Below are 24,630 nucleotides of genomic sequence, written 5' to 3'. Positions count from 1 at the left end.
AAATATCTGGGTTATGAAGGATTCTTGCCCGGTGGCCACTCATTTCTCCAGCTATTTCTGGGCCACATTTTTAGTGCTTTGGGCTTTTCATAGGAAACCCTCTGAGTGCAATTTTTTGCCTCCTTCCAGCAAAAGTAGGATGAACTTTGGAGAACACCAAGGCTCCTGATGTCTCCCCTCCATCTTAGTGTCAAACTGACCCACAGCCTACAACCACAGGAGACCTGACTCTGCTCAACCCATGTCCAAGATTCTGCAGTTCCTGCCAAAACTAGTCCACTGATGTCTCTGAGCCCAATTTTGCACTAGGATCATGATCTCCCCTCCTTTGCTAATTTTCCTCCTCCTCCTCTTACCTTCCTCTTAAATTTTATTTCTACGTCGATGTAATTTTATTCTTACCCCTACCCCAGCACCTCTCGTACCAAATCTGTCTGTCTCGTCACTTTTTAAGGACACAGTCACCGAGGCACCGAGGCGCAAAATCTATGATCAAAGAGGAAAAAGAACAAAGAACCGACGTGGCTCACTGTAGATGTGAAGAAAGCGAAAAGAGACAAGAAAACTTCATTTAAGAAATGGAAAAGGTCAAAAACGGACGAAAACTGGAATAAGCACAAACAACATCAACGCTATAAAAGGGGCCAAAAGAGACTACGAGGAAAAAATAGCCAAGGAGGCGAAGAACTTCAAGACGTTCTTTCGATATATTAAGGGGAAACGACCCGCGAAGGAAGTGGTGGGATCATTGGATGACCATGGAATAAAGGGAGCGCTAAAGGAGGACAAAGCAATCGCCGACAAACTGAACACATTTTTTGCGTCTGTATTTACCGAAGAACATGTACACAGAATACCGGAACCCATCAGGCTTTATGCTGGAAACGAAGACGGAAAGCTGACAGGATTGACGGTCAGTCTAGAGGAGATGTGTAGGCAGATTGACAGGCTTAAGAGTGATAAATCCCCGGGACCGGATAGCATCCATCCGAGGGTCATCAAGGAACTGAAAGGGACCATAGCTGAACTGCTTCAACTAATAGCCAATCTGTCGATCAAATTGGGAAAGATTCCGAAAGACTGGAAGATGGCAAATGTTACGCCAATCTTCAAGGAAGGTTCGAGGGGAGATCCAGGAAACTACAGACCGGTGAGTCTGACCTCGGTACCGGGAAAGATGGTAGAGTCACTGATAAAGGACTGCATCATTGATCACCTTGATGGACACGGGCCATGGGACCAGACAATTTGCACCCAAGAGTGCTCAGAGAATTGAGCGATGTCCTGGCGAAACCGTTGGCTGAGCTATTCAATCTCTCCCTAAGTAAGGGGAAAGTTCCCCTGGACTGGAAATTAGCTAATGTCGTTCCTCTGCATAAAAAGAGTTGCAGGGCAGAGGCTGCGAATTATAGACCGGTGAGTCTCACATCAATAGTGTGCAAACTCATAGAAACACTAATTAAAAGCAAATTGGACACGATCTTGAATGAAGGGAATCTTCGGGATCCCAGTCAGCATGGATTCACCAAGGGTAGGTCCTGCCAATTCAATCTCATCAGCTTCTTTGACTGGGTAACAAGAAAGTTGGACTTGGGAGAGTCTTTGGACGTCGTGTACCTGGACTTCAGTAAAGCTTTTGAGTGTCCCACACCGCAGGCTGCTAAGCAAGATGGAATCGATGGGGTTAGGAGAGACACTAACTGCATGGGTCAATGATTGGCTGAGTGGCAGACTTCAGAGGGTGGTGGTTAATGGTACTCTCTCTAAAACATCGGAGGTGACCAGTGGAGTGCCACAGGGCTCGGTCCTGGGTCCACTCCTTTCCAACATATTCATAGGGGATCTGACTCAAGGGCTTCAAGGTAAAATAACACTATTCGCCGATGACGTCAAACTATGTAATATAGTAAGTGAATGCAGTTTACAGAATTATATGGCGCAAGACCTGCTTACATTGGAAAGTTGGTCCTCAACCTGGTAGCTAGGCTTCAATGCTAAGAAATGTAAGGTCATGCACCTTGGAAGCGGAAATCCATGCAGGACGTACTTCTTGAACGGAGAAACTTTAACTAGGACTTCAGCAGAACGAGATTTAGGAGTAATCATCAGTGCAGACATGAAAACTGCCAATCAAGTGGAGAAGGCTTCATCTAAGGCAAGGCAGATATTGGGTTGTATCAATAGAAGTTTCGTCAGCCGAAAGCCTGAAGTCATAATGCCGTTGTACAGGGCCATGGTGAGACCTCATCTGGAGTACTGTGTGCAATTCTGGAGGCCACACTACAGTAAAGATGTGCGCAGAATTGAATCGGTTCAGCGGACGGCCACCAGGATGATCTCGGGGCTCAAGGGTCTCTCGTATGAAGAGAGACTGAACAAATTGCAGCTCTACACTCTCGAGGAACGTAGGGAGAGGGGAGACATGATCGAAACATTTAAGTACCTCACGGGACGTGTCGAAGTGGAAGATGATATTTTCTTTCTCAAGGGACCCTCGGCCACAAGAGGGCACCCGCTCAAACTCAGGGGCGGAAAATTTCATGGCGACATCAGAAAGTATTTCTTCACAGAGAGAGTGGTTGATCATTGGAACAAGCTTCCAGTGCAGGTGATCGAGGCAGACAGCGTGCCAGACTTTAAGAATAAATGGGATACCCATGTGGGATCCCTACGAGTGTCAAGATAAGGAAATTGGGTCATTAGGGCATAGACAGGGGGTGGGTAAGCAGAGTGGGCAGACTCGATGGGCTGTAGCCCTTTTCTGCCGTCATCTTCTATGTTTCTATGATTAGGACCAGTCAGCATGGTTGCTGCACTTCTTTGAGGGAGTAAACAAACAGATAGACAAGGGTGACCCGGTTGACATTGTATATCTGGATTTTCAGAAGGCGTTTGACAAGGTTCAACATGAACGACTACTTCGGAAAATTACGAGCCATGGAATCGAGGGTGAAATACTCATGTGGATTAAAAACTGGTTGGATCATAGGAAATAGAAAGTGGGGGGGGGTAAATGGACAATACTTGGACTGGAAGAGCGTCACCAGTAGGGTGCCGCAGGGCTCAGTGCTTGGACCCGTGCTCTTCAACATCTTTATAAACAATCTGAACATTGGTACGATGAGCGAGGTGATTAAATTTGCGGACGATACAAAGTTGTTTAGAGTAGTGAAGACACAGGGGGATTGCGAAGATCTGCAACGTGACATAATCAGGCTCGAGGAATGGGCATCAACATTGCAGATGAGGTTCAACGTGGATAAGTGTAAAGTGATGCATGTAGGTAACAAAAATCTCATACACGAATACAGGATGTCCGGGGCGGTACTTGGAGAGACCTCACAGGAAAGAGACTTGGCAGTTATGATCTACAAGTCGATGAAGCCGTCCACGCAATGTGAGGTGGTGGCAAAAAGAGCAAACAGAATGCTAAGAATGATAAAGAAGGGGATCACAAACAGATTGGAGAAGGTTATCATGCTGCTGTACCAGGCCATGGTGTGCCCTCACCTGGAGTACTGCGTCCAGCACTGGTTACCGTACATGAAGAAGGACACGGTACTACTCGAAAGGGTCAAGAGAAGAGCGACTAAGAAGGTTAAGGGGCTGGAGGAGTTGATGTACAGTGAAAGATTAGAGAAACTGGACCTTTTCTCCCTTGAACAGAGGAGATTGAGAGGGGACATGATCGAAACATTCAAGGTACTGAAGGGAATAGACTTAGTAGATAAGGACAGGTTGTTCACCCTCTTCAAGGTAGGGAGAACGAGAGGGCACTCTAAAATTGAAAGGGGATAGATTCCGTACGAATGTAAGGAAGTTCTTCTTCACTCAGAGTGGTAGAAAACTGGAACGCTCTTCCGGAGTCTGTCGTGGGGGAAAACACCCTCCAGGGATTCAAGACAAAGTTAGACAAGTTTCTGCTGAACCAGAACGTACGTAGGTAGGGGCTAGTCTCAGTTAGGGCGCTGGTTTTTGACCAAGGGCCGCTGCGTGAGCGAACTGCTGGGCACGATGGACCACTAGTCTGACCCAACAGCGGCAATTCTTATGTTATTTTAAAATGACCCCTTTTTAAAAAAAATTGTATCTTAATTTTAGTATTGTACACCGACCAGATACTTGTTGATGGTCGGTATATCAAATATAAACAAACTTGGATCTCCTAATGAACATCAGTCCCCTTCCACCATCATGGCTTCAGCTGCTTGATCTCCCTCTAACTTACTGAACCTCACAAATATGGCTTCAGCCATCAAATGTGTCACTCCTGCAGCAGCTGCCACAAGACTGGTAATGCCATTAATTCTCACTCAGTGCTGCCATCACAGTGACCTAAAGCCCTTGAAGCGCAGCTGACAATACAGAAGTGAAGTAGTTCCTTCTCCCCACCCTCACTAAAAATACACATGCCATATGGCTTACTGCAGCAAATGATGAAAGGCTATTTATGTACTGAAGACCAGGACAAAGCAGTGTACAATAGAGTTGCGCGGGGACAGAAATCCCGTCTGTGAGGAATCCCCATCGTCTCCATGAGGAATCTCCTTTGTTCCCGACTGACCCCATGAGGAATCCCATGTCTCCGCCCATCCCCACGAGGAATCTCCTCTGTCCCCATCCGTCCCTCCCCCATAAAAGTTACCTGTCCCCATAAAAAGCAGCAATTACTTCTGACAGTTTTGATTTTTTTTTTTTTTTAGTCTTAGTTTATTTAAACCAACAATAAAATACAATATAAACAAATAACAGTGAACACAAATAAGAGATGCATACATCACCGGAAAGGATTAGAACAGACATTAGGTAAGAATTAGAATAGACATTAGGGTGGACCATTTCTTGTTAAAAGAAATAAGTATTTGATTTTTTGGCAATATAAAGCTTATATCTGTAGAGCAAACAAATCTGGTTCCACCATCTTTCAGAGGTAACTTGTGAGAGGTCCTTCCAAGATCCACAAATGATTTTTAATGCAACAATGAGTAAAGAATCAAAAAAATACAGCATCAAAATCATCTGAACTAGAAACCCCAAAACAAACTCAGCAAGTACTTCATTTTGTACTAAACACAATTGGTGGCATAACCATGAGAGGGGGCTGGGCCTCCAACTTTGAGCTTAGTTCCCTCCAAATGAACATCTCCCTTGCTGTAGCTGGTGGGACATTTTGTTTTTCCATCATCTTGGTCCCAGTTTCTGCTTTTGTCTATCTTCTACTAATTCTCTTTCCAGGCCTCGAGAACCCCAGTTCCATCCCTGTGGGAGTCCCATGAGCCTGGGGGGATCCCCGTGGGAGTCCCATATATCTGGGGGGATCCCTGCGGGAGACCCACAATCCCCGTTCCCATGCAGACCTCTAGAATGCAACTGCCCTTGGATCTCCCTACAGCTGTTGCTCTGGGAAACTGCCTAGTCGTACCTAATGGTCGAATCAGCTCCAGATGAAGCAAGTCTGTGCAGCAGCAGGAGATAGAGATTCATTTTCCTCCCGATGCATTTGTGGATTCTCTTAGCTTGACATTAAAAAAATAACATAAACAATATATCCCCCTTCTCTACTAGCCAAGTTAATAATAATAATAATTTTATTCTTATATACCGCCAAAGCCATAGAAGTTCAAGGCGGATTATAGCAAGAAGCGCTGGACAATCAGCGAAGAGGTTACAGTCAAAGTCAGCGAAGAGGTTACAATCAAAGAAAGCAATACAATCTTACATAATGAAGGAATATGAAAGCTATATAGTTCATTAGGGTTACTGGTTGAGTAAGCGGAGCTGAGAAGATTCTTAGTTAACAAATCGATTGAACAAGCTCGTTTTTACCAGTTTTCTAAAATTGAAGTAGGATGATGAGAGCGCGAAAACGTTACTAAGCCAATCGTTCCATTTGCCTGCCTGGAAGGCAAGAGTTCTGTCCAAGAATCTTTTGTAGTGGCAGGCTTTTATTGTCGGATAGGAGAACAGATGTATTCTTCGTGTGGGCCTAAGATAACTTGCCAGATTGAAGTGGGAAACCAGGTAAGTGGGGGCTAGGCCAAATATTGATTTGTAACACAAACAGGAGAACTTAAACAGGATTCGCGCCTCTAGGGGCAGCCAATGGAGTTTTTGATAGTAGGGGCTTATGTGTTCCCATTTCTTCAGCCTAAAGATCAGCAGAACTGCCGAGTTTTGAATGACTCTAAGTTTTTTTGTAGGATCCCAAGTAAATAATGTTCCAATAATCGAGCAGGCTCAGGATGGAAGATTGAACCAATGGAAGATTGAACAATGGTAATCAAACTTTGCAACACATTCAGAGAAAAAAAACTGGGAGTTCTGTGCAGTGCTACAAAAATGAAGAGTAGCATAGGAACCGGCTTTTGAAAATAATTGGGGTGCTAAACTCAAAATAAATTGCCATTCAATGGACACATTCAAGATGTTTTGCTGGGAAGGGGTAAAACATGGACCTCACGGATCTTAACTGCACATCCTTAAAAATCTGAGGTCCGTGCCACTTTTAGTCTCTTTCTCTGACAGACCTCTATGAACTTTAGCTCTGATGGATCCTAATGCTTTTCCCTCCCTATGCTGAGATTAAAAGTGGCACAGACCTCAAGTTTTGCCATTTTTAGTCTCAGCATAGGGAGAGAAGAGCATTAGGATCCGTCAGAGCTAAAGCGTCAAATTGCACTGAACTTTCATATTGAGAGCAGACTGTCCTTTTTCCAGAGCAGGGAACTTTCAGAACTTGAAAGGTTTTTGATCATCAGCCAGCAGTGCTTAGCCGTGGGATTTGCCAGGATGACTTAGCTACTATCTAATAAAAAAAAAAAAAAAAAAGAGCACAAGGGCAATAATAGTTCAGGAGACTATAATGCTCCGCGTTATTCCTTTAATAAATTCCCCTCCTCCCCCCCACACACACACTTTCCTCTTTGTTTTTTATCTTTTTCGTTCTCTTTTCTTTACAAATTGTAGTTCTCTTTATTCCTCGTGTTATTTTGCCCTCCCACGTCAAGTTTGTTTAGTATGTTTTTAGGTCTTGTTTGTTATTTGATGTAAATACCCTATTTTATATTTTAATGTACAACGCTTCAAATTTTATGATTAGCGTTTAATCAAACTTTTAATAAACTATGAAACTATTGCTGAAGCTGCGTGGGAGAGTCAACTTGCACAAACTTCAGAGTCAAAGATTATGAAATAATTGGTAACGTGTGCGAAGTCAGGTCATGTTCTGCAAATAGGGGGGATTAGTCACTGGATGGAAGATGTGGTATAAAGTCATTGTTGGATTCTTGCTGTCTGGTAACCTAAACAAATTTGCAGGTGCCTGGCAGAGAAATAGAGTTTTAAACTTGGAACCCGCATTTAAAACGATATTGTGTTTCCCTGAAAATAAGACCTACCCTCAAAATAAGCCCTAGCATGATTTTTGGGTCGGTCTTAATAAAAGCCCTACCCCCGAAAATAAGCCATAGTCGCCGGCAGCAGCGCTTCCCCCGCCGACCCTTCCATCTCTCCCTTCCAAACCCCGACCACAAGACAAATGGCAGCGTCGGCAGCACAGCCTGCATCGCGGCCTGCCCTTCTCATGCCCGGCCGTTTCGTGCTGCGTCGCCGATTACATCATCAGTGATGCAGCAGAGGAACACCCGGATGTGAGAAGGGCAGGCCGCGATGCAGCCTGTGCTGCCGTTTGTTTCCAGGTATTTTGGCTTGCGGTCAGGGTTCAGATGGTAGAGATGAAAGGGTCAGGAGGGGGGGGTGCGCAGCCATTAGCAGGGGGGATGGGAGGGATAGAAAGGGGACAGGTGAAAGGGAAGGAAAGATGCTGCTGCATATGTGAGGGAGAGAAAGGAAATAGGAAGAATTGGGGTGGAGGAGAGGAAGGGAGAAATGATCGCTGTACATGAAAAAAATTAAGACCTAGTGCCTTTTTTGGGCCCAAAATTAATATAAGACAGTCTCTTATTTTCGGGGAAACACGGTCGTAGCTTCTCGGTCGGGTTGCAGCGAGTGATCCGGAGACAGACAGGTAGAAGCCTAAAAGTGGCACGGACCTCAGATTTTTAAGGACTGCACGTTAAAGGTCCGCGTTTTACCCCTTCCCTGTTTTGCTCGAGCGCATAATTTGAGGTTGAGGGGTGGTAGATTCAAGAGCAATGTTAGGAAATTCTACTTTACGGAGAGGGTGGTGGATGCCTGGAATGCGTTCCCCAGGGAGGTGGTGGAGAGAGTTCAAAGAAGCGTGGGATGAACACAGAGGATCTAGAATCAGAAAATAATATTAAATATTGAACTAAGGCCAGTACTGGTTGCACCGTCTGTGTCTGTCTATGGCCGTTTGGTGGAGGATGGGCTGGGGAGGGCTTCAATGGCTGGGAGGGTTTAGATGGGCTGGAGTAGGTTTTAACGGAGATTTCGGCACAGTACCGGGTAGAGCTTTGGATTCCTGCCCAGAAATAGCTAAGAAGAAAAAATAAAAAAAAATTAAATGGAATCAGGTTGGGCAGACTGGATGGACCATTCAGGTCTTCATCTGCCGTCATCTACTATGTTACATTTTTTAATGAGTATAACTTATGGGCAGACTGGATGGACCATTTGGGTCTTCATCTGCCGTCATCTACTATGTTACATTTTTTAATGAGTATAACTTATGGGCAGACTGGATGGACCATTCGGGTCTTTATCTGCCGTCATCTACTATGTTACTATGTTACATTTTTTAATGAGTATAACTTATGGGCAGACTGGATGGACCATTCGGGTCTTCATCTGCCGTCATCTACTATGTTACATTTTTTAATGAGTATAACTTATGGGCAGACTGGATGGATCGTTCAGGCCTTTATCTGCCGTCATCTACTATGTTACTATGTCACCCCCCCCCCCCCAAAGGCGTCTCCTACGAGCAGCAGCAACTGCGACCGGCCGGGCAACTTCACAGGAAGCGCTCGCGGCCGTTCTGAAAGAAAAAAAAAAAAAGCGGAACCTGTGGTCGTCCAGGAAGCGCGCGCGGTCGTCAAGAACGAACGGTGACGTGGTCGGAAGTGGCAGCGCCGTCAGGACGCCGGGCGAAGATGGCCGCGGCGGCGGGCTCCGGGGTGCGCTGCGGCGACGAACTCGTGCAGGCGGTCACCCTGTACCGCCGGCGTCGCTGGATTTGCTACGGCACGGTGCTGCCCTTCCTCTGCGGCCTCTACCCGGCCTGGCTCTGGGCCTGCTGCGGGCCCGGCGGGGCCCTGGCGGAGCACTCGGAAGCCGCGCTCATTGCACTGGTGGCGATCGGCATCCTGCACGTCCTCACGGCGCTCTCGGGTCATTGGTCCGTGCACGCGCACGCCTGGCTAACCTGTAGCAAGGTGAGAGACCCGGATGTGCTGGCTTTGTCAATGATCGCTTTTAGACAGCTGCACTGTGAAAAGACGGTTCTAGAACCCTGGGACACTGCGTCTCTCTGTCTCTTCTGTCCATTGTCTGTCTGTCTTCTCTTTGAAACTTAAGAGTGCTGTGCAAAAGTCTGGAACCACTTGTAAATTTTGCATTTCTAACTTTCTGACCTTTTTTTAAAAAAAAAATTATATATATATATCTTTGTTGACCCAATATATTATCTGTGTACCACATTATATGGGATACATTTGGCTATTAGAATCAAAATTTTAAGATCACTTTGTTTCTAATTTTACAATTTTGTTGATACTGGAGCATAGCTGCTATGTAGCAGAACCTCGATATTTGCGGGGGTTAGGGGCAGAGCCGGCTCATGAATATTGAAAAATCACTGATAATTTTTAAAACTGGCTCTGATCCGCCAACGTCCTAATCTAATCTAATCCTTAGGTTTGTATACCGCATCATCTCCACGTTCGTAGAGCTCGACGCGGTTTATAGTAGGCGAAATAGGAAGGAACTACAATAGAGGGTTAGAGGTAGAAGTGTGAAGAAAATTTAGAGGACTTGGGATGCCAAGATATAAGAGTTTCCTGTGTCCCGGACCTTACCCAGACCTTACCTGGTGGTCTAGTGGTGACACAGGGCAGGATCGATCTTCCTACGCACCTGCCCCGTGCAGAGCTGCCATCAGAATGGCTGCCGTGAGTTCGTGTTGTAGTCTTGAGACTACAACGGGAACTCACGGCAGCCATTTTGATGATGGCTCTGCACGGGGGGGCAGGAGCGTAGGATGATCGATCCTGCCCTGCGTCGCCGCTAGACCACCAGGTAAGGTCTGGGGAAGGTCCAGGATGCAGTGTTTCTAAAAAAATATCGCAAATAACCGAATTGGCAGGTACTGAAACTGCAGATTCGGAGGAGGAACTGTAACTTTACAGATCATGCTTCAAAACTGGATTAAGACTGTCCAATCAGCATGGGTTATTTTGACCAATCAGGAGGCTGCTTTCATCAGCCAATCACAGTTCTGACGTCTATATTGCTGTCAGAAAGAAGCCCCCTCTTTCTGTGAGGGCTCATCTATTACATTACATTAGTGACTTTTATTCCGCCATTACCTTGCAATTCAAGGCGGATTACACAAGATGTTATCTGGACATTTTCAGGAGAGTTACAAAGTAGAGTGGGTTACTTCAGGGGTTTGTGGACAATGTATCAGGATTATTACAAGAAGATAATTTCGTTAGAAGGTTGTAGGATCTCGGGAAATTGAAATGCTTCCTGCTGTGTTAGTTTGTCTTGATGGATTTCTTGAATTGCAGGGTTTTTGATTTCTCTTCTGAAAGTTTTGTAGTCTGGTGTCGTGATCAGTAGATTGGAGAGTTGATGGTCTAGTTTTGCTGCCTGCATGGCTAGTGGCCCTAATTCCCTCCCCTAATTCCACTATCTTGGAACTCCTCAAGTCCTGAGACCACCAGGTCCACCCAAAAACTTAAACTATCCTTCCCCTCACTAAAAGGTATCCTCTATGTGGGAAAATTGGGGAAATCTCTCTTCTTCAGAATCACAGGGCTTTGGAATAATCTCACTGCCCCACTACGGAATCTGGGCTCCTTCCAACTATTCCAAAAGCACCTGAAAACTACGCTATTCACAAAAATGTAATGATCTCTTCCCCCCTATACTCAACCTCCAACCCCATTATATTGTTCCTTCCTATATTAAGCTCTTGTAAACTGTGCCGAGCTCTATAGTTATGGAGAGGATGCTGTATATAAACTTAAGGTTTAGTTTAGTGGCCATCGTACATTATTTTTGCGTTTGATACCTCTGATAGGCGTTTCTTCCTCACAGGTAGTTATGGACGATTTCTTTTGAGATTTGCAGAGCTGCTACTTGGTCCTCCTTATATACTTCTACACAGTTTTACAGATTTGATGTGGTGGCCAAGCAGTATGTTGCTTTCAGTTCTTCTGTTTTGGCAGCAGGCTCATCAGTCTCACCCTGATTCTACAAGACTGCTCTGTTACTTCCCACTTGCTCAGGGATAGAGTGGGATTGTACAAGAACAAAAGATTAGGTTCTTACCTTTGACTATCTTCTTTCTTGTAAATCCACACACTGATTCTGCAACCCGCCCTGGGAGCTGCTGATTCATCCATTGTCTGCCTTGATAAATATTAGTAAGCTGAACTTAAGATTTCTTGACCAGCCTTTCTAAGAGTAAGATAGAAACATGTTTTGCACTTTGTCTTGGGGCTCCCTAGCTGTTGGTGCAGGCTGTGTCTCCTTATAGCACAGTTGCTTTCAGGTTTATACTGTTTGATAACCTGTTCGTGATTGTTATGAAATTTCATGTTTTGAGCAGATTAGACTTGTTTGTCGGGGAGTTTCCTGTACCCCTCCCTTTTGTCAGTATCCTCTACAGATGTAACTGTCTGCTTTTGCACAAACTGAAGACCAGAGGGCAGTCCCAGGGTAAGAAAAATTATGTAAATGAGGCTTCCTACAAGCAGTCTTGTGACATGGGATGCATAACTCACTTGTACAGGAATGGAGTGTGTATTTATAGGAAAGAAAATTAGCAAAGGTAAGAACCTACCGTAATCTTTCGTTATTGGACAGGTTAGCCTCCAGTATTTTTGAAGATGTCGGTGTGGCAGTAGGAATGAGTGGGCATTGCTCCTGTCTTGTTGAATGTGTGCTTGGGAAGGAGTGTGGGGTGACTATGGGGTTTGGCATTTTGCTATTAGCCACTGGGGCTTTTTTTGTTGTGGTGAATTGGTTGGGAAGCACACCAAAAGTGATTCTGCCCTTCCCAGTGGCAGATGTTGCATCTTTGTTTTATTTCTTATTTTGCCAAGTTTACAGTGATATTTCTCTCACACTTCTTTTTTCTTCTCCTTGGGTACACGATCTCTCTTGCTTCCCCTACGTCAAGTGATCAGATTCTTGGAAAGTGCCCTGCATGACCATCACGGATTTTGATGAAACTTCATATGCAGAGTCCACCATGTCTCAAACGAACTTTGGTAAAGTTTTAGTTTCACCTGTGGAATATTTGTGGAGATATAGCCATTTGTTTGACCCCATACCATAATGAAATACAGTACGACAATGACATTCTGACAACTTTGAGACACAATATCTCACGAGCTATGTTTCCAAAAAAACTGAAACTTAGCTACCCTGCACAACTTTTGGAGCTCTATTCAGTGCTACCAATAATAATTTTTGTCGAGCACTGAATGAATGGCTGAATTACAGTAAACTTGGCCGAAAAAATTAGTGCTCCAAAAAAAGTCAAAGTTTGACGTTACTTAGCTCCCACAATAATTGAGTAATAAATGCGAAATTTGGCGCATAATGTCTCAGTACAGCGTTGTTTTCAAAAGTACAATTTCAACCTCCAAGCTCTTTTCATTAGTTTACAAATTAAGTGTAAAGTTGCTAATTTGTGTAAAAAGGCCAAAAATAGGGTATTTTCAGCCTGCTTTTACAGAAAAATACCTTTTAGAAACTCTTTCAAATCAGTCTCATTAGAAAGAGCATATTTCAAACCCCCTAGAAAAGTGGACTTCATTTTTCAACGCAGGTTAACAATGGCTGAAAAAGGGGGACAAAGTTGGGAGACGTTGCCACGGCAACAACCTCTATTTCAACATAGTTCTGTCATTTTTTATTGTTACAGTTTTGTATTGACGTAGTATTACTACTACTCTATTGCGTTGGTCCATGGTGACATTGTCACTACCAGTTCAAGAGTTTGAACTGGCAACCCCATCGCCATAGGAGTCACGCCTGATAGCTGTGCAATACCAGCCACGGGTGGGCCACTTCGTCCAGGTTCCCAAGCCTCGCATTTGGTTTCTTTGTCAAGGTTCCAAAGCCTTTTGTTGGTATCTTCTGGTTCCAAAGCCAATGATTAGGGTGTCTTATCCTAGGTTCCCAAGCCTAAATTGGGTATATTATATGGTTCCCAAGCCGAAGTGAAGTCCACTTTGTTGGCATCAATTCGTTGGTATCCATTTTAAACTGAATTAATAATAATGTGGATCTGAAAAAGAAAACAAGTTGTAATTTGTGATCTGCATGCAACAAAATTATCACCTCATTTTCTAGTTAGGAATAATCATTAATTAAGAACACTATAATTGTACCCAAAGCTTGAGTAAAAATAAACAGGGAAAAACAGTGTGAAAAGTGACATAATTGTAAGTTGAAACGTAGGCCGTTGCCATGGTTACATCTCCCAACTTTGTCCCCCTTTTTCGGGCATTGTTAACCTGCGTTGAAAAATGAAGCCCACTTTTCTAGGGGGTTTGAAATATGCTCTTTCTAATGAGACTGATTTGAAAGAGTTTCTGAAAGGTATTTTTCTGTAAAAGCAGGCTGAAAATACCCTATTTTTGGCCTTTTTACACAAATTAGCAACTTTACACTTAATTTGTAAACTAATGGAAAGAGCTTGGAGGTTGAAATTGTACTTTTGAAAACAACGTTGTACTGAGACATTATGCGCCAAATTTCGCATTTATTACTCAATTATTGTGGGAGCTAAGTAATGTCAAACTTTGACTTTTTTTTGGAGCACTAATTTTTTCGGCCAAGTTTACTGTAATTCAGCCATTCACTCAGTGCTCGACAAAAATTATTATTGGTAGCACTGAATAGAGCTCCAAAAGTTATGCAGGGTAGCTAAGTTTCAGTTTTTTTGGAAACATAGCTCGTGAGATATTGTGTCTCAAAGTTGTCAGAATGTCACTGTCGTACTGTATGTCATTGCAGTATGGGGTTAAACAAATGGCTATATCTCCATGAATATTCCACAGGCGAAACTAAAACTTTACCAAAGTTCGTTTGATACATGTGGGACTTTGTGCATAAAGTTTTATCAAAATCCGTGATGGTCATGCAGGGAGCCCTTGATCACTTGACATGGAATAACCCCTGTGCAAGTCCAGTAATCTTCCTCCCATCTCATGTATGTGTGGTGGGAAGGATTGAAATGTGTGACACTGTGGGACAGAAAAAGGTGGTACTACTACTGCTGCTGGTAGTGTACATGAGGCTGGGGAGCAGAGAGTTGGATGGGCTGGCTGTATAAATTGTGGGGGGCTGGGGACAACAGAGAGAAAGACGTCTGTGCTGGCTCTATGTGGAGGGAGCAGAAAGAGGTGGTAGTGTGCATTAGGAAAAAGGAGGCAAATAAATGGACAGGCTGGCTATCTTCTCAATGGGGAGGTAGAGTAGGACAGGCTGGACATGTGCATTGGGGAGCACGGTCTTGTTTTACTGCTTTATGTATTAAATTCTATTAGGGTCTCTAAATCTCTACCTGTCCTTTCCTTAAGTATGTTGGTTTGTTTTCTGGTACGTCACAGTTGTATGGCCAGTGGCTCATGACTAGTAAGTGATAACCTTGTTAAATTGTATGGAGAATCATGTGAGCTTGAAAACGTGCTCTGAAATTTTTTTAAAAGGTTTAGAATCACCGAGTTAGATGCCAGAGCAGTTTCTTTGGGGATCATTCTATACCAGGGATCTCAAAGTCCCTCCTTGAGGGCCGCAATCCAGTCGGGTTTTCAGGATTTCCCCAATGAATATGCATTGAAAGCAGCGCGTGCCCATAGATCTCATCAAAGTTTTTTCAAAGTTCAAAGTTTTTATTAACATTTGATGAATCGCCTATTTGAATTACTAAGCAATGAACAACATTTAATAAAAGCATGTCATATAACAACAAAAAAACTAACAAAAATTCTTCAATAAAATACGGACGTGAGACAGAAGGAAAGGAGGAAAAGTTACAATTTTGTCTTAGAAGAAATAAACAATCAAGGCAAAAACAAAAGGAAATTGAAGGGGTTGAAACTAGAGCATATTTTATAATATGATTAAATGTTAAAAGCATCTTTAAAAGGATAAGATTTTAGTGATTTTTTAAAAAGTATAATATCTTTTTCGTTTTTAATATATTGTGGCATGGAATTCCACAATTGCAGGCCCATTATGGAAAACATGGGGAAATCCTGAAAACCCGACTGGTTTGCGGCCCCAAGTGGTTTAAAATAAAATAAAAAAAGCTCTTCACCATAATGTCTCGTATTTTGTTCAAAATTTGTATGCAGAACTAGCACAGCATTAAAAAAGAGTTTCCCAAGTTATCATATCCTTAGTTGCAATAGTCCAGGGGTGTCAAAGTCCCTCCTCGAGGGCCGCAGTCCAGTCGGGTTTTCAGGATTTCCCCAATGAATATGCATGAGATCTTTTAGCATACAATGAAAGCAGTGCAAGCAAATAGATCTCATACATATTCATTGGGGAAATCCTGAAAACCCGACTGGATTGTGGCCCTCGAGGAGGACTTTGACACCCCTGCAGTAGTCACTGAGCTAGACCCCCCCCCTTGTTTTACTGGGTGCTGGTAGCATCATGCACAGCAGTGAATAAAATGTAATTTTTAGCTGCTGATAAAGCTGATAATAATTAATGAAAAATGCTAATTTTGGGCAATCTAGCACAACTTTTTAAGCTAGTTTTAGTGCTAGTATGAGCATCATGAATGCAAAAGGCCGCTTAACATTTGCATAAAGTGTGCCTTAAAACTGTCGCAATGTGTCTTGACAGATGACCAGTTTATAACATAAATGTTTATTTATGTACCGTATTAGCCTTTCGGTTCAAGGCGGTGTACAGGATAATAAAAAGCACCAAGGAACAATAATTTTTAACAAATTAGAATAATACAGTTTTACAAACGCATAAAAAACAATAAACGAAAAATTGAGGTTTGTGATGGGGTAAGACGCTGAGTGAAAGTTGTCGAGTCTTGGGTCAACAAGGGTTAATTTTAAACCGGGTCGTCGGGTTCGGGGAAGAGGTGAGTTTTCAGGAGCTTCCTAAAATGCATGTATGAAGTAGAAGAACGGACCAGATGACTCCATGCTGGATCTTTAGAAACTGCTTGGTAGGATAAGAATTTATTGATGAATCTCTTATCTTTTCACAGATGGGAAGGAAAAGAGTGACTGGGGTTGAGAGGTCTGCCCGGGTCTGAAAAATAAGAAATGATTGGTTTATTGCCTGATTAACTCACCATATAGGGCCTTATAATTTATCAGCTGCTATAGCTCCAGAGCAAAAGTAGATACAGACATCAGAGTTTTATCATAGATTATCCTTGCACTGGACACTACACTGTCAAATTTGCAGCAATTTCAGTATGAATAGCTGAAGGATACTATTGAAACAGGATATTTAGGGAGTCCCAGTGGAGAGATTTCAATAATGGTGAAAGAAAGCCAGGAAAGTTTAAGAGGAAGGCAGAGTAAAAGACTCAAATTTTCCCTGTCATCTCAGCAGCCTGTAATTACAAGGAAAAAACCCCACAATTTGAAGTGTCTGTATGCAAATGCAAGAAACCTACAAAATAAAATAGGAGAGATAGAGTATATAGCACTGAATGATGAGGTAGATATAATAGGCATCTCGGAGACCTGGTGGAAGGAGGACAATCAATGGGATACTGTATTATCTGGGTACAAATTATATTTGCAAGAATAGAGTAGATCAAATTGGAGGGGGGGTTGCACTATATGTTAAAGAGGGAATTGAATCAAATCAAATAAACATTCTGCATGACCATACCTCTCCTATGCAACCTAGCATCCTTCTAGGTTTCGCCGTCACCTTTTCAACCTGTTTGGCCACCTTAAGATCATCACATACAATCACACCCAAATCCCACTCTTCCGTCATGCACATAAGTTCTTCACCTCCCTAAACTGTACTGTTCCCTCTGGTTTTTGCAGCCCAAATGCATGACCTTGTATTTCTTAGCATTAAATTTTAGGTGCCAAATTTCAGACCATTCTTCAAGCTTCACCAGGTCTTTCTCCATGTTATTCACACCATCCGGTGTGTCTACTCTATTGCAGATTTTGGTATCATCCGCAAAGAGGTAAATCTTACTAAACTAAAACTTAATTTTATAGACCGGGTCATCAACCAAAAGGAGCTCGACTCGGTTATCTCCTACTCACTGCTTACCAGTAACTAGTTACTATGAAACTCTGCTTAGCTGTCCACTGCTGCTGAGAGCAGGCTATATTTTGCAACATTTTCTGACACAATTTACAGGGAAGAATTATTGGTTCCATCTCTGGCGTTTTAGTATATTTTATGTTTATCCATCTTACTCTTCTGCCTTTGTTACAGGCCGTGCTTTTTTTTTCCTATAATTAATCTTACTTCATACTTATAGTTCATACCAATACTTTTCAGGCACATTAGCAAAATTGTGATCCCAATCTGGGACAGATAGGGAAACGCTATGTTCCATTTATTTTACCACTGAAATAAAAAATCAGATTACTTATATCCTAAATCAGATTGAACAATGGACCATTAAATCGAAATTAAACACTGAAAAAAACCAGATTCTTTTTGGCTAGTCCCAACGATAAAATTACAGATAAAAAAACTCTGTTTAAGAGGACAAGAATATCCAATAGCCTCGTCTCTTAAAATTTTAGGAGTCGTACTCGACCGCCATTTAACCCTGGGGGAGCATACTGATATGCTTGAAAAGAAATGTTTCTTTGCATTATGGAAGTTGCGTTCCATCAAAAAATACTTTGACCCTACTTCTTTCAGATTACTAGTTCAAGCATTAATTTTATCTATTCTTGATTATTGCAATAATAATAAAATGCTAGAGGCGCATGCGCTCTTGAAAATTCGTGAGCGCTGGCACCCTGAGGTGTGCTTCTGTGGCAACATTATAAACCTCAGGGCGCATGCAGTGGCTGAAGGCGCGCGACTGTGGAGCTTTCTCAGCGGTCGTCTTCAGCGCATTTGGCGGTTTGCAGTCTGCCGCTGATTCAGAGGGGGAGGGGGGGCACAGGCGCACCTGCCAGGATCTTCTCACCCTCCTCACCCACCCGCCGTGACTCCTCTCTCGAACCGCACCAGGCGGGGATCAAGAGAGGAGCTGCAGCGCGGGCGGCCAGCCCGCAGACAGGAGGCTGCCGAAGCCGGAAACGAAGCTTCCCGGGGGGGGGACGGGGGACGGACGGACGGCGAGGAAGGAGTGGGAGCAGGCTGCAGAGGCTGTAGGTGCCTGCAGGCCGCGGCGGCTTTAGGCAGATGTCAGTGGAGGTAAGGGTTGCTGCTGGACATGGGAAGAGGTGCTGATGGACGGGGGGAAAGGAAGGGAGGCCTACTGCTGGACAGGGGGAACAGAAAAGAGGTACTGCTGGACAGGGGAAGAGGTGCTGATGGACGGGGGGAAAGGAAGGGAGGCCTACTGCTGGACAGGGGGAACAGAAAAGAGGTACTGCTGGACAGGGGGAACAGAAAAGAGGTACTGCTGGTCACGGGAAGAGGTGCTGATGGACGGGGGAGGGACGGGGGGGCCAAAAAAGGAAGGGAGGCCTACTGTGGGACAGGGGGAACAGAAAAGAGGTATTGCTGGACAGGGAAAGAGGTGCTGATGGACGGGGGGAGGCAAAAAAGGAAGGGAGGCCTACTGCTGGACAGGGGGAGCAAGAAAGAGTTGCTGCTGGACAGGGGGGGGAGTTAAAACAAAGGGAGAAGGGCTGCTGCTGGATAAGGGGACCAGTGAAGGGGTGGTGGTGGATACAGGGGAAGAAAAAGGAAAGGAGAATGGACAGGGGGAGCAGGCAAGGGGTGGTGGTGGACCGCCGAGGAAAAAGAAAGACAGAAATAAATAAATACAGAAACAGGCTAAGGAGAGAGAGAGAGAAAGAAAGAAATACACACACATACATATTCTAGCACCCGTTAATGTAACGGGCTTAAAGACTAGTTGCAATATAAACTACTAGTCTTTAAGCCCGTTACATTAATGGGTGCTAGAGATTCCTCGGCTTCCTCCCCCTCCCTTTCCCTTTCCCGTCCCGTCAACCCCTTTGTTTCCCTTTGCACAGTTTCCCTGCTTCATCCGCTCCTTCTCCTGCGCGGGCCACCGGAGCAGAGAGGACTGGGCAGAGGGGGCTGCCAGCCGGGGCTGGAGAGGAGCTAGGCAGCTGGAGGAGTAGCAGCAGCCGCTGACGATTGCAGCCTCAGTCCCGCCTTCGCCTCCCTGGATTTGCTAGAGCGGCCTGCAAGGTTCGCTACAGTGGCTGGCGAACCTCAGCAGGCCGCTTTGAAGAGGACCGTCAGTGGAAGGGAGGAGTCGCTGGCACACGCGCTAGCGCAGGCACCGTGAGCACTGGCACAGAAGCACAGCTCACACCACCAGGACTCACGGATTTTTGACAGCGCATGCGCGCTTAGCCTTTTATTTTTATGGATTTGGGAGCTTATAAAACCATTTTAGGAAGATTAAGGCTAATCCAAAATACAGCGGTCCGTTTAATTTACGGATTAAAAAAACAGGAACATGTCAGCCCTTACTACCGTCAGCTGCACTGGTTGCCAATGGAAGCAAGAGTACTTTTCAAATTTGCTTGTATTTGCTATAAGATGTTATTTGGATTAGCTCCGCTATATCTCCTCTCTCATTTTGAATGGTACCGTTCAACTAGGCCTACTCGGCGTACTGGTTTATTTACTTTTCCTAATCCCACAAATTGCCATTATAAAAAATATTTTGATCGATCTTTGGCTTATCAAGCAGGTAAAGTTCAAGTTAGAATACCTGATTCAACAATCTGCATCTTATTGCACCTTTAGAAAATTGGTTAAGACCTATTTGTTCAAAAAATTAATTACTTGATTGATTACCATGTCTTAGTTTCTTACTGTATTTTTCACTATTGAAATATGGTACTGCTTTTCTGTGTGCTTTGTATCATCACTGGAATGTCCATTCCTCTTTATTCTGTGACCCACCTAGAACTTTTTGGGTGTCGGTGATATAGAAAAATAAAATTATTATTATTATTACTTTATACAAATGGTTCTGTTAATTTTTAATATTAAAACATTTTCTTCTTTGTTGTACCTACTTTTCTGTAACTGCATCGAATTGAAAGGCATTTTGCGGTGTATAAATAAACACTTCTGTTATGTTAAGAAATTCTTCAGAGTTCAGGCTTCTTTCTTGTTCCATTCCCTCACCATGCTTGTCTCCAACATATTGATTTTTCCCTTTCAGCTTTCCTTCCTTTTACCTTTTCTGCCTTTGTCCTTGCAAATCTCACCCTTCTTTTTATATTTTCATCTCCTCGCTGTCCCTAGCCCTCCCATTTCCCATCTCACTCCTTTCCCAGCCTCCTGTTTCTTTCTGTCCACTCTCCATTACCACATTTTCACCACTGTACTCACTGTTCTCTCACTCATCATCTTGTCATCGCCCTTTTGACCTCTTCCACATGGCTTTCTACTTTGGAAATCCCCCTCTCTCTCTCCACTCTTGTCAGGCTATACCACGTTTCCTTCTCTCCTTAGCATCTTCCTATCCCACTTCTCTTTCCTCCTTGTGGCACCGCCGGTGCCGGCTTGAACGATGGCCCCGGTCAGCGCCCAGAATAGCCTGTGCCCAACGTGCCTCCAGGAGACGCTGGAGGTCCTGCTGTTTTTTAATCAATAAAATAAAACAAATCAGGAACAATAAAGTTCTTATATAAACCAGTCTCAATTTATTGAGTGCCTTGTCCCCTAAAGCTGGGGTTTAGATCATGTGCTTCATGAATAAAAAAGAAACATAAAAAAAAACATCCGGGCTGTAAAACCACCAAGCCCTCACCTTCCTTGCAGGTATTAACAGGTAAGCACTGCAACAGTCTCTGGTAGTCTAGTCTTAATAATCCTGTGATTCTAAGCATGGTAAGACTCAGACTATTAGACCTTCCAAATTGTATGCAAGAGTGCAATTAAGCCTGGCTTGCAACAGGCCTGTTCCAACCAACTTCATAAGCAGTTGGTGGGGGAGGGGAGTAGTCGAATCCACTTCTCTAATATACTTGCCACAAATGGCCCCACAATCCCACCCAAGGATCTTGTGTGGATTCTCCCCAACTACTATCCCTTTCACACAGTTCATAACATAGTCCACAATCAGCCACCAAAAAGGCAAAAAGGTAAAAATGTTATAAACAAACTGAACCTGGTTTTTAATGCTACCAGATTCTAGCACCTTTGTAGCCTTGAGCCTAGCACTGCTCAGCAGGCTTCCCACAGGTGCATACAGGTTTTCAAAAGAAAACAAAACCAGCAAAAACAAAGTTCATCAAGTCAAGCACAGCCAAAAAGAAAAAGTTACTGTACTTAACTCATATCCATTGCTATGGCATCCGGTTCCATGGAAGCGTCCAAGAACTCCATGGGCTCCAGGCTTGGTAGCTGGCTGGCTTCAGGAACAGGGGCTGCCTCTACCATTTCAACATCCTGATTCCTTTGGGCCTCAGGAGACTGGTCCTGAGCACCTTCTTCCTGGGCTGCCCCAGGGTAGACTAACCTGTTCCTTCTCAGTGCTGCCTCTAAAGCACTGAGGCGACCACGCCCTGTTCTGTGAGGGGGAAGGGCAGCCTGTAGCTGTTGCTGGGATTTTCCTGGGACTCTAATTGGGCCCAGTTGCTGCGAATTACCTAAGCTTGTGTTCTGACTCTTAGGCAGTTGCTTTGTATGAGGCACCTCCCTCTGCCCCAGGCTGTTCTTCCCACATCCCTCTCCTCCCCAGGGTTTTGTAACCTGAGTTTTAAATGGAAAATCGGAACTTTCTTTTTTCTTTCTGTCTAACCCATCACATTGGTTAGCCCGGGTAAAAGCCACGCCAGGGCTAGGAGGAGCCTTCCCTGGCACAAGCCGAACCTTAGTGCTAGGGTTGTGACATCCTGCCCTCCCATTGGTCTATCTCTCTTCATGGTCCAACATGTCTCACTCTCTTTTCTGTTATTCTTCTTCCCTCCATCCTTGATGCTGCATCTCTCTCTTCTTTCCATCCCCAGACCTAACATTTCTCTCTACTTTCCTTCCACCCCCAGGTCCAATTTTCTTTATGTTTCCAACTCCCTCCCATCCCATATCTCTCCTTGCATCCCCCTCACCCCCCAGGTCTACCTTCTCTCCCTTTCTCTTTCCAACTGCCTTACCTTCCCATCCCAGATCCCTCTGCACCACCCCCAGATCCACCATCTTTCTCTTTTCTATTCCCAACTATCCTCCCTTCAAGTATCTCTTTCCTCCTTCCTCCACACCACCCCATGTACAATTTTTCTCCCTTTCTCTTAGATTTTATTATGTTGTACATCGCCTAGTAATTTAAATAGGCAATTCATTAAGAACAAATAAACTTAAACTTAACTTAAACTCCTCTCTGTTTCCAGCCCCATAAATTCTTCCTTTTTACCTCCCTTCTTTTCACCAGTCTGACACTTAACTTTGAACCCCCCCCTACCTGTTCTACTTAAAAGAAAAATAGCTGGTTCAGGGGGCTTCCTTGGCCCAGCATGTCTTCCCCCTTCTGTCTACACTGGTCCAATGTTGCCCTCACTTTCAGTCTTGCTGACAAATCCATTTTTTGTTGCAGGGGATTGCCTGCGACCTCTCCGTGCTTTCCTTTTGTCACAGTTCATTCCCAATGACATAACTTCCTGTTTCTGCCTGGATGGAAAACCTTGTGTCCATAGTACAGATACATAGATAGATATTGATAATGGTGTCCCTGATAGCTTTCAGTCCTCCATACAATTTGAAGTATAAGAAATGGTAACCATGCAGTACCAAAATCCAGTTCTTGTTTGAATTATGGATTCTTATTGTGTGTGTAATTTTTTTTTCAGGAACTTGATTCTTCCAAAGCCACCTTGGCTAAAGTAGTGCCAACTCCAAACAATGGCTCTGCAGAATTGGTATTGCTCCATCGGAACAAGGTAGGAATACACTTTATATTCAGAGAGACAGTTTTACTTATTGGTGTTCCGGAAAGGTGTTTTGGGATTCCTGCTGGCAGAAGAAGGACCAGAAAACAAGGAAGAGGCAGCGCTTGCACATAAACTTTGTGTGGAGACCAGCCAAAAACAAAACCATTAAAATGGATGAATAGAGTTAATTTGATTATAAAAAAAACACATCTTTTATATCTTCTGTTTCTAAAACAAAACCAATAATGATTATGTTTTGGTTAATGCCTGCATCAGGGGTATATACAGTATGATGTATCTTTGAATCAGTCTTGGTGAATATCATCTCAACAGTCAGCTTCCTAGTATTCTGCCAATGAGCAGCCTTTTCAAAAATGGAAATAGCTCGTGTAAGAACTCTTGAGCTTGAAAGTGTACCCTGAAATAAAAAAGATGAGAACCACTTCACTGGACACCAGAGCAGTTGGGTGGGGGTGGGTGGGTTGGAAGATTGGGGTCCTCTTGGGGGTGTGTATGGATGAGGAACCTTGGCTTGAATGAGGAGATTACAAGCTGGTGATACAGTTATCCGAGGACAAGCAGGCAGCACATTCTCATATGTGGGTGATGTCATCCAAGGAGCCCGGTATGGATAGTGTAAAAGTGTACTGTCACTTTAAAAAACTCGACAGCCCATACTATGCATGCATGATTGCCTTCCTGCCCGACGTTGGCTCACAGGACCATCAGTTCTTAGTTTTCTGCAGAGAAGCTTTTCTTAGAGTTTCTCTAAATGCATGTATTATGTACCTTCCCATCATTTTTGTCATTTATTTCTCTTTTCTTTCATTATATATAAAATTTTTTTAATTTTTGATAACTTTTTTGTTTTGGGCCTGTGGGCACTTTTCAGCCTCTTCTTGGAATGGGAGTATCGATACGGTTTTCAGGTTACTACCTACTCGATCTCCCCAGACCATTGAGTCCTTTGACCTTGCATCATCATTTTTTCCTTCCATGTCCAAAGTGCCTAGCAGCTTCAAGCGAGTTCAAAATTTAGCAATTTGCCTCCTATATAACCTCAACTTCCGCAGACCACTGACTACCTGTCAACAAGTGCTGCGCCTTCAAGGCCCTTGTAATGACCCACAAAAGATTCCTCCACAAACCCCCTCCTACATAGCATCCAAGCTGCGCCCATACACCCCCAACCACTTCCTTTGCTCTGAAACAGAGCGACAACTCAGCATTCCTCCAGGAATGTCTCTGCAGATGGAAACCTCATGCAAACACTCCTACAGCCATTTTCTCTCTCGGCTATAGAACCATTTGCCCTCACAGATAAGGTCAGTGGAATCACTGATGACCTTCCGAAAAGCAGTGAAGATCATCCTCTTATGCTAAATCTACCATCAGCAGGAAGAAGTGG

General features: G+C 43.9%; 1 protein-coding gene across 1 annotated transcript in view; it reads left to right on the top strand.

Moving 5' to 3' along the window:
• The first annotated feature begins 9,016 nt into the window (after window positions 1-9,016).
• ATP13A1 (ATPase 13A1) overlaps window positions 9,017-24,630 on the top strand; it is a 149,078-nt gene continuing 133,464 nt past the window's right edge. Inside the window, exons 1-2 of the mRNA XM_033916037.1 lie at window positions 9,017-9,356; window positions 23,142-23,231. Coding sequence (XP_033771928.1) covers window positions 9,075-9,356; window positions 23,142-23,231 — 372 coding nt within the window. The 5' untranslated portion in view covers window positions 9,017-9,074. The remainder of the gene's footprint in view (window positions 9,357-23,141; window positions 23,232-24,630) is intronic.

The sequence above is a fragment of the Geotrypetes seraphini genome, chromosome 12 (assembly GCF_902459505.1).
Source record: "Geotrypetes seraphini chromosome 12, aGeoSer1.1, whole genome shotgun sequence".
Lineage (NCBI taxonomy): Eukaryota > Metazoa > Chordata > Amphibia > Gymnophiona > Dermophiidae > Geotrypetes > Geotrypetes seraphini.
Note: the sequence above shows the minus strand (reverse complement) of the source record. Positions and strands in the feature narration are given on the sequence as shown.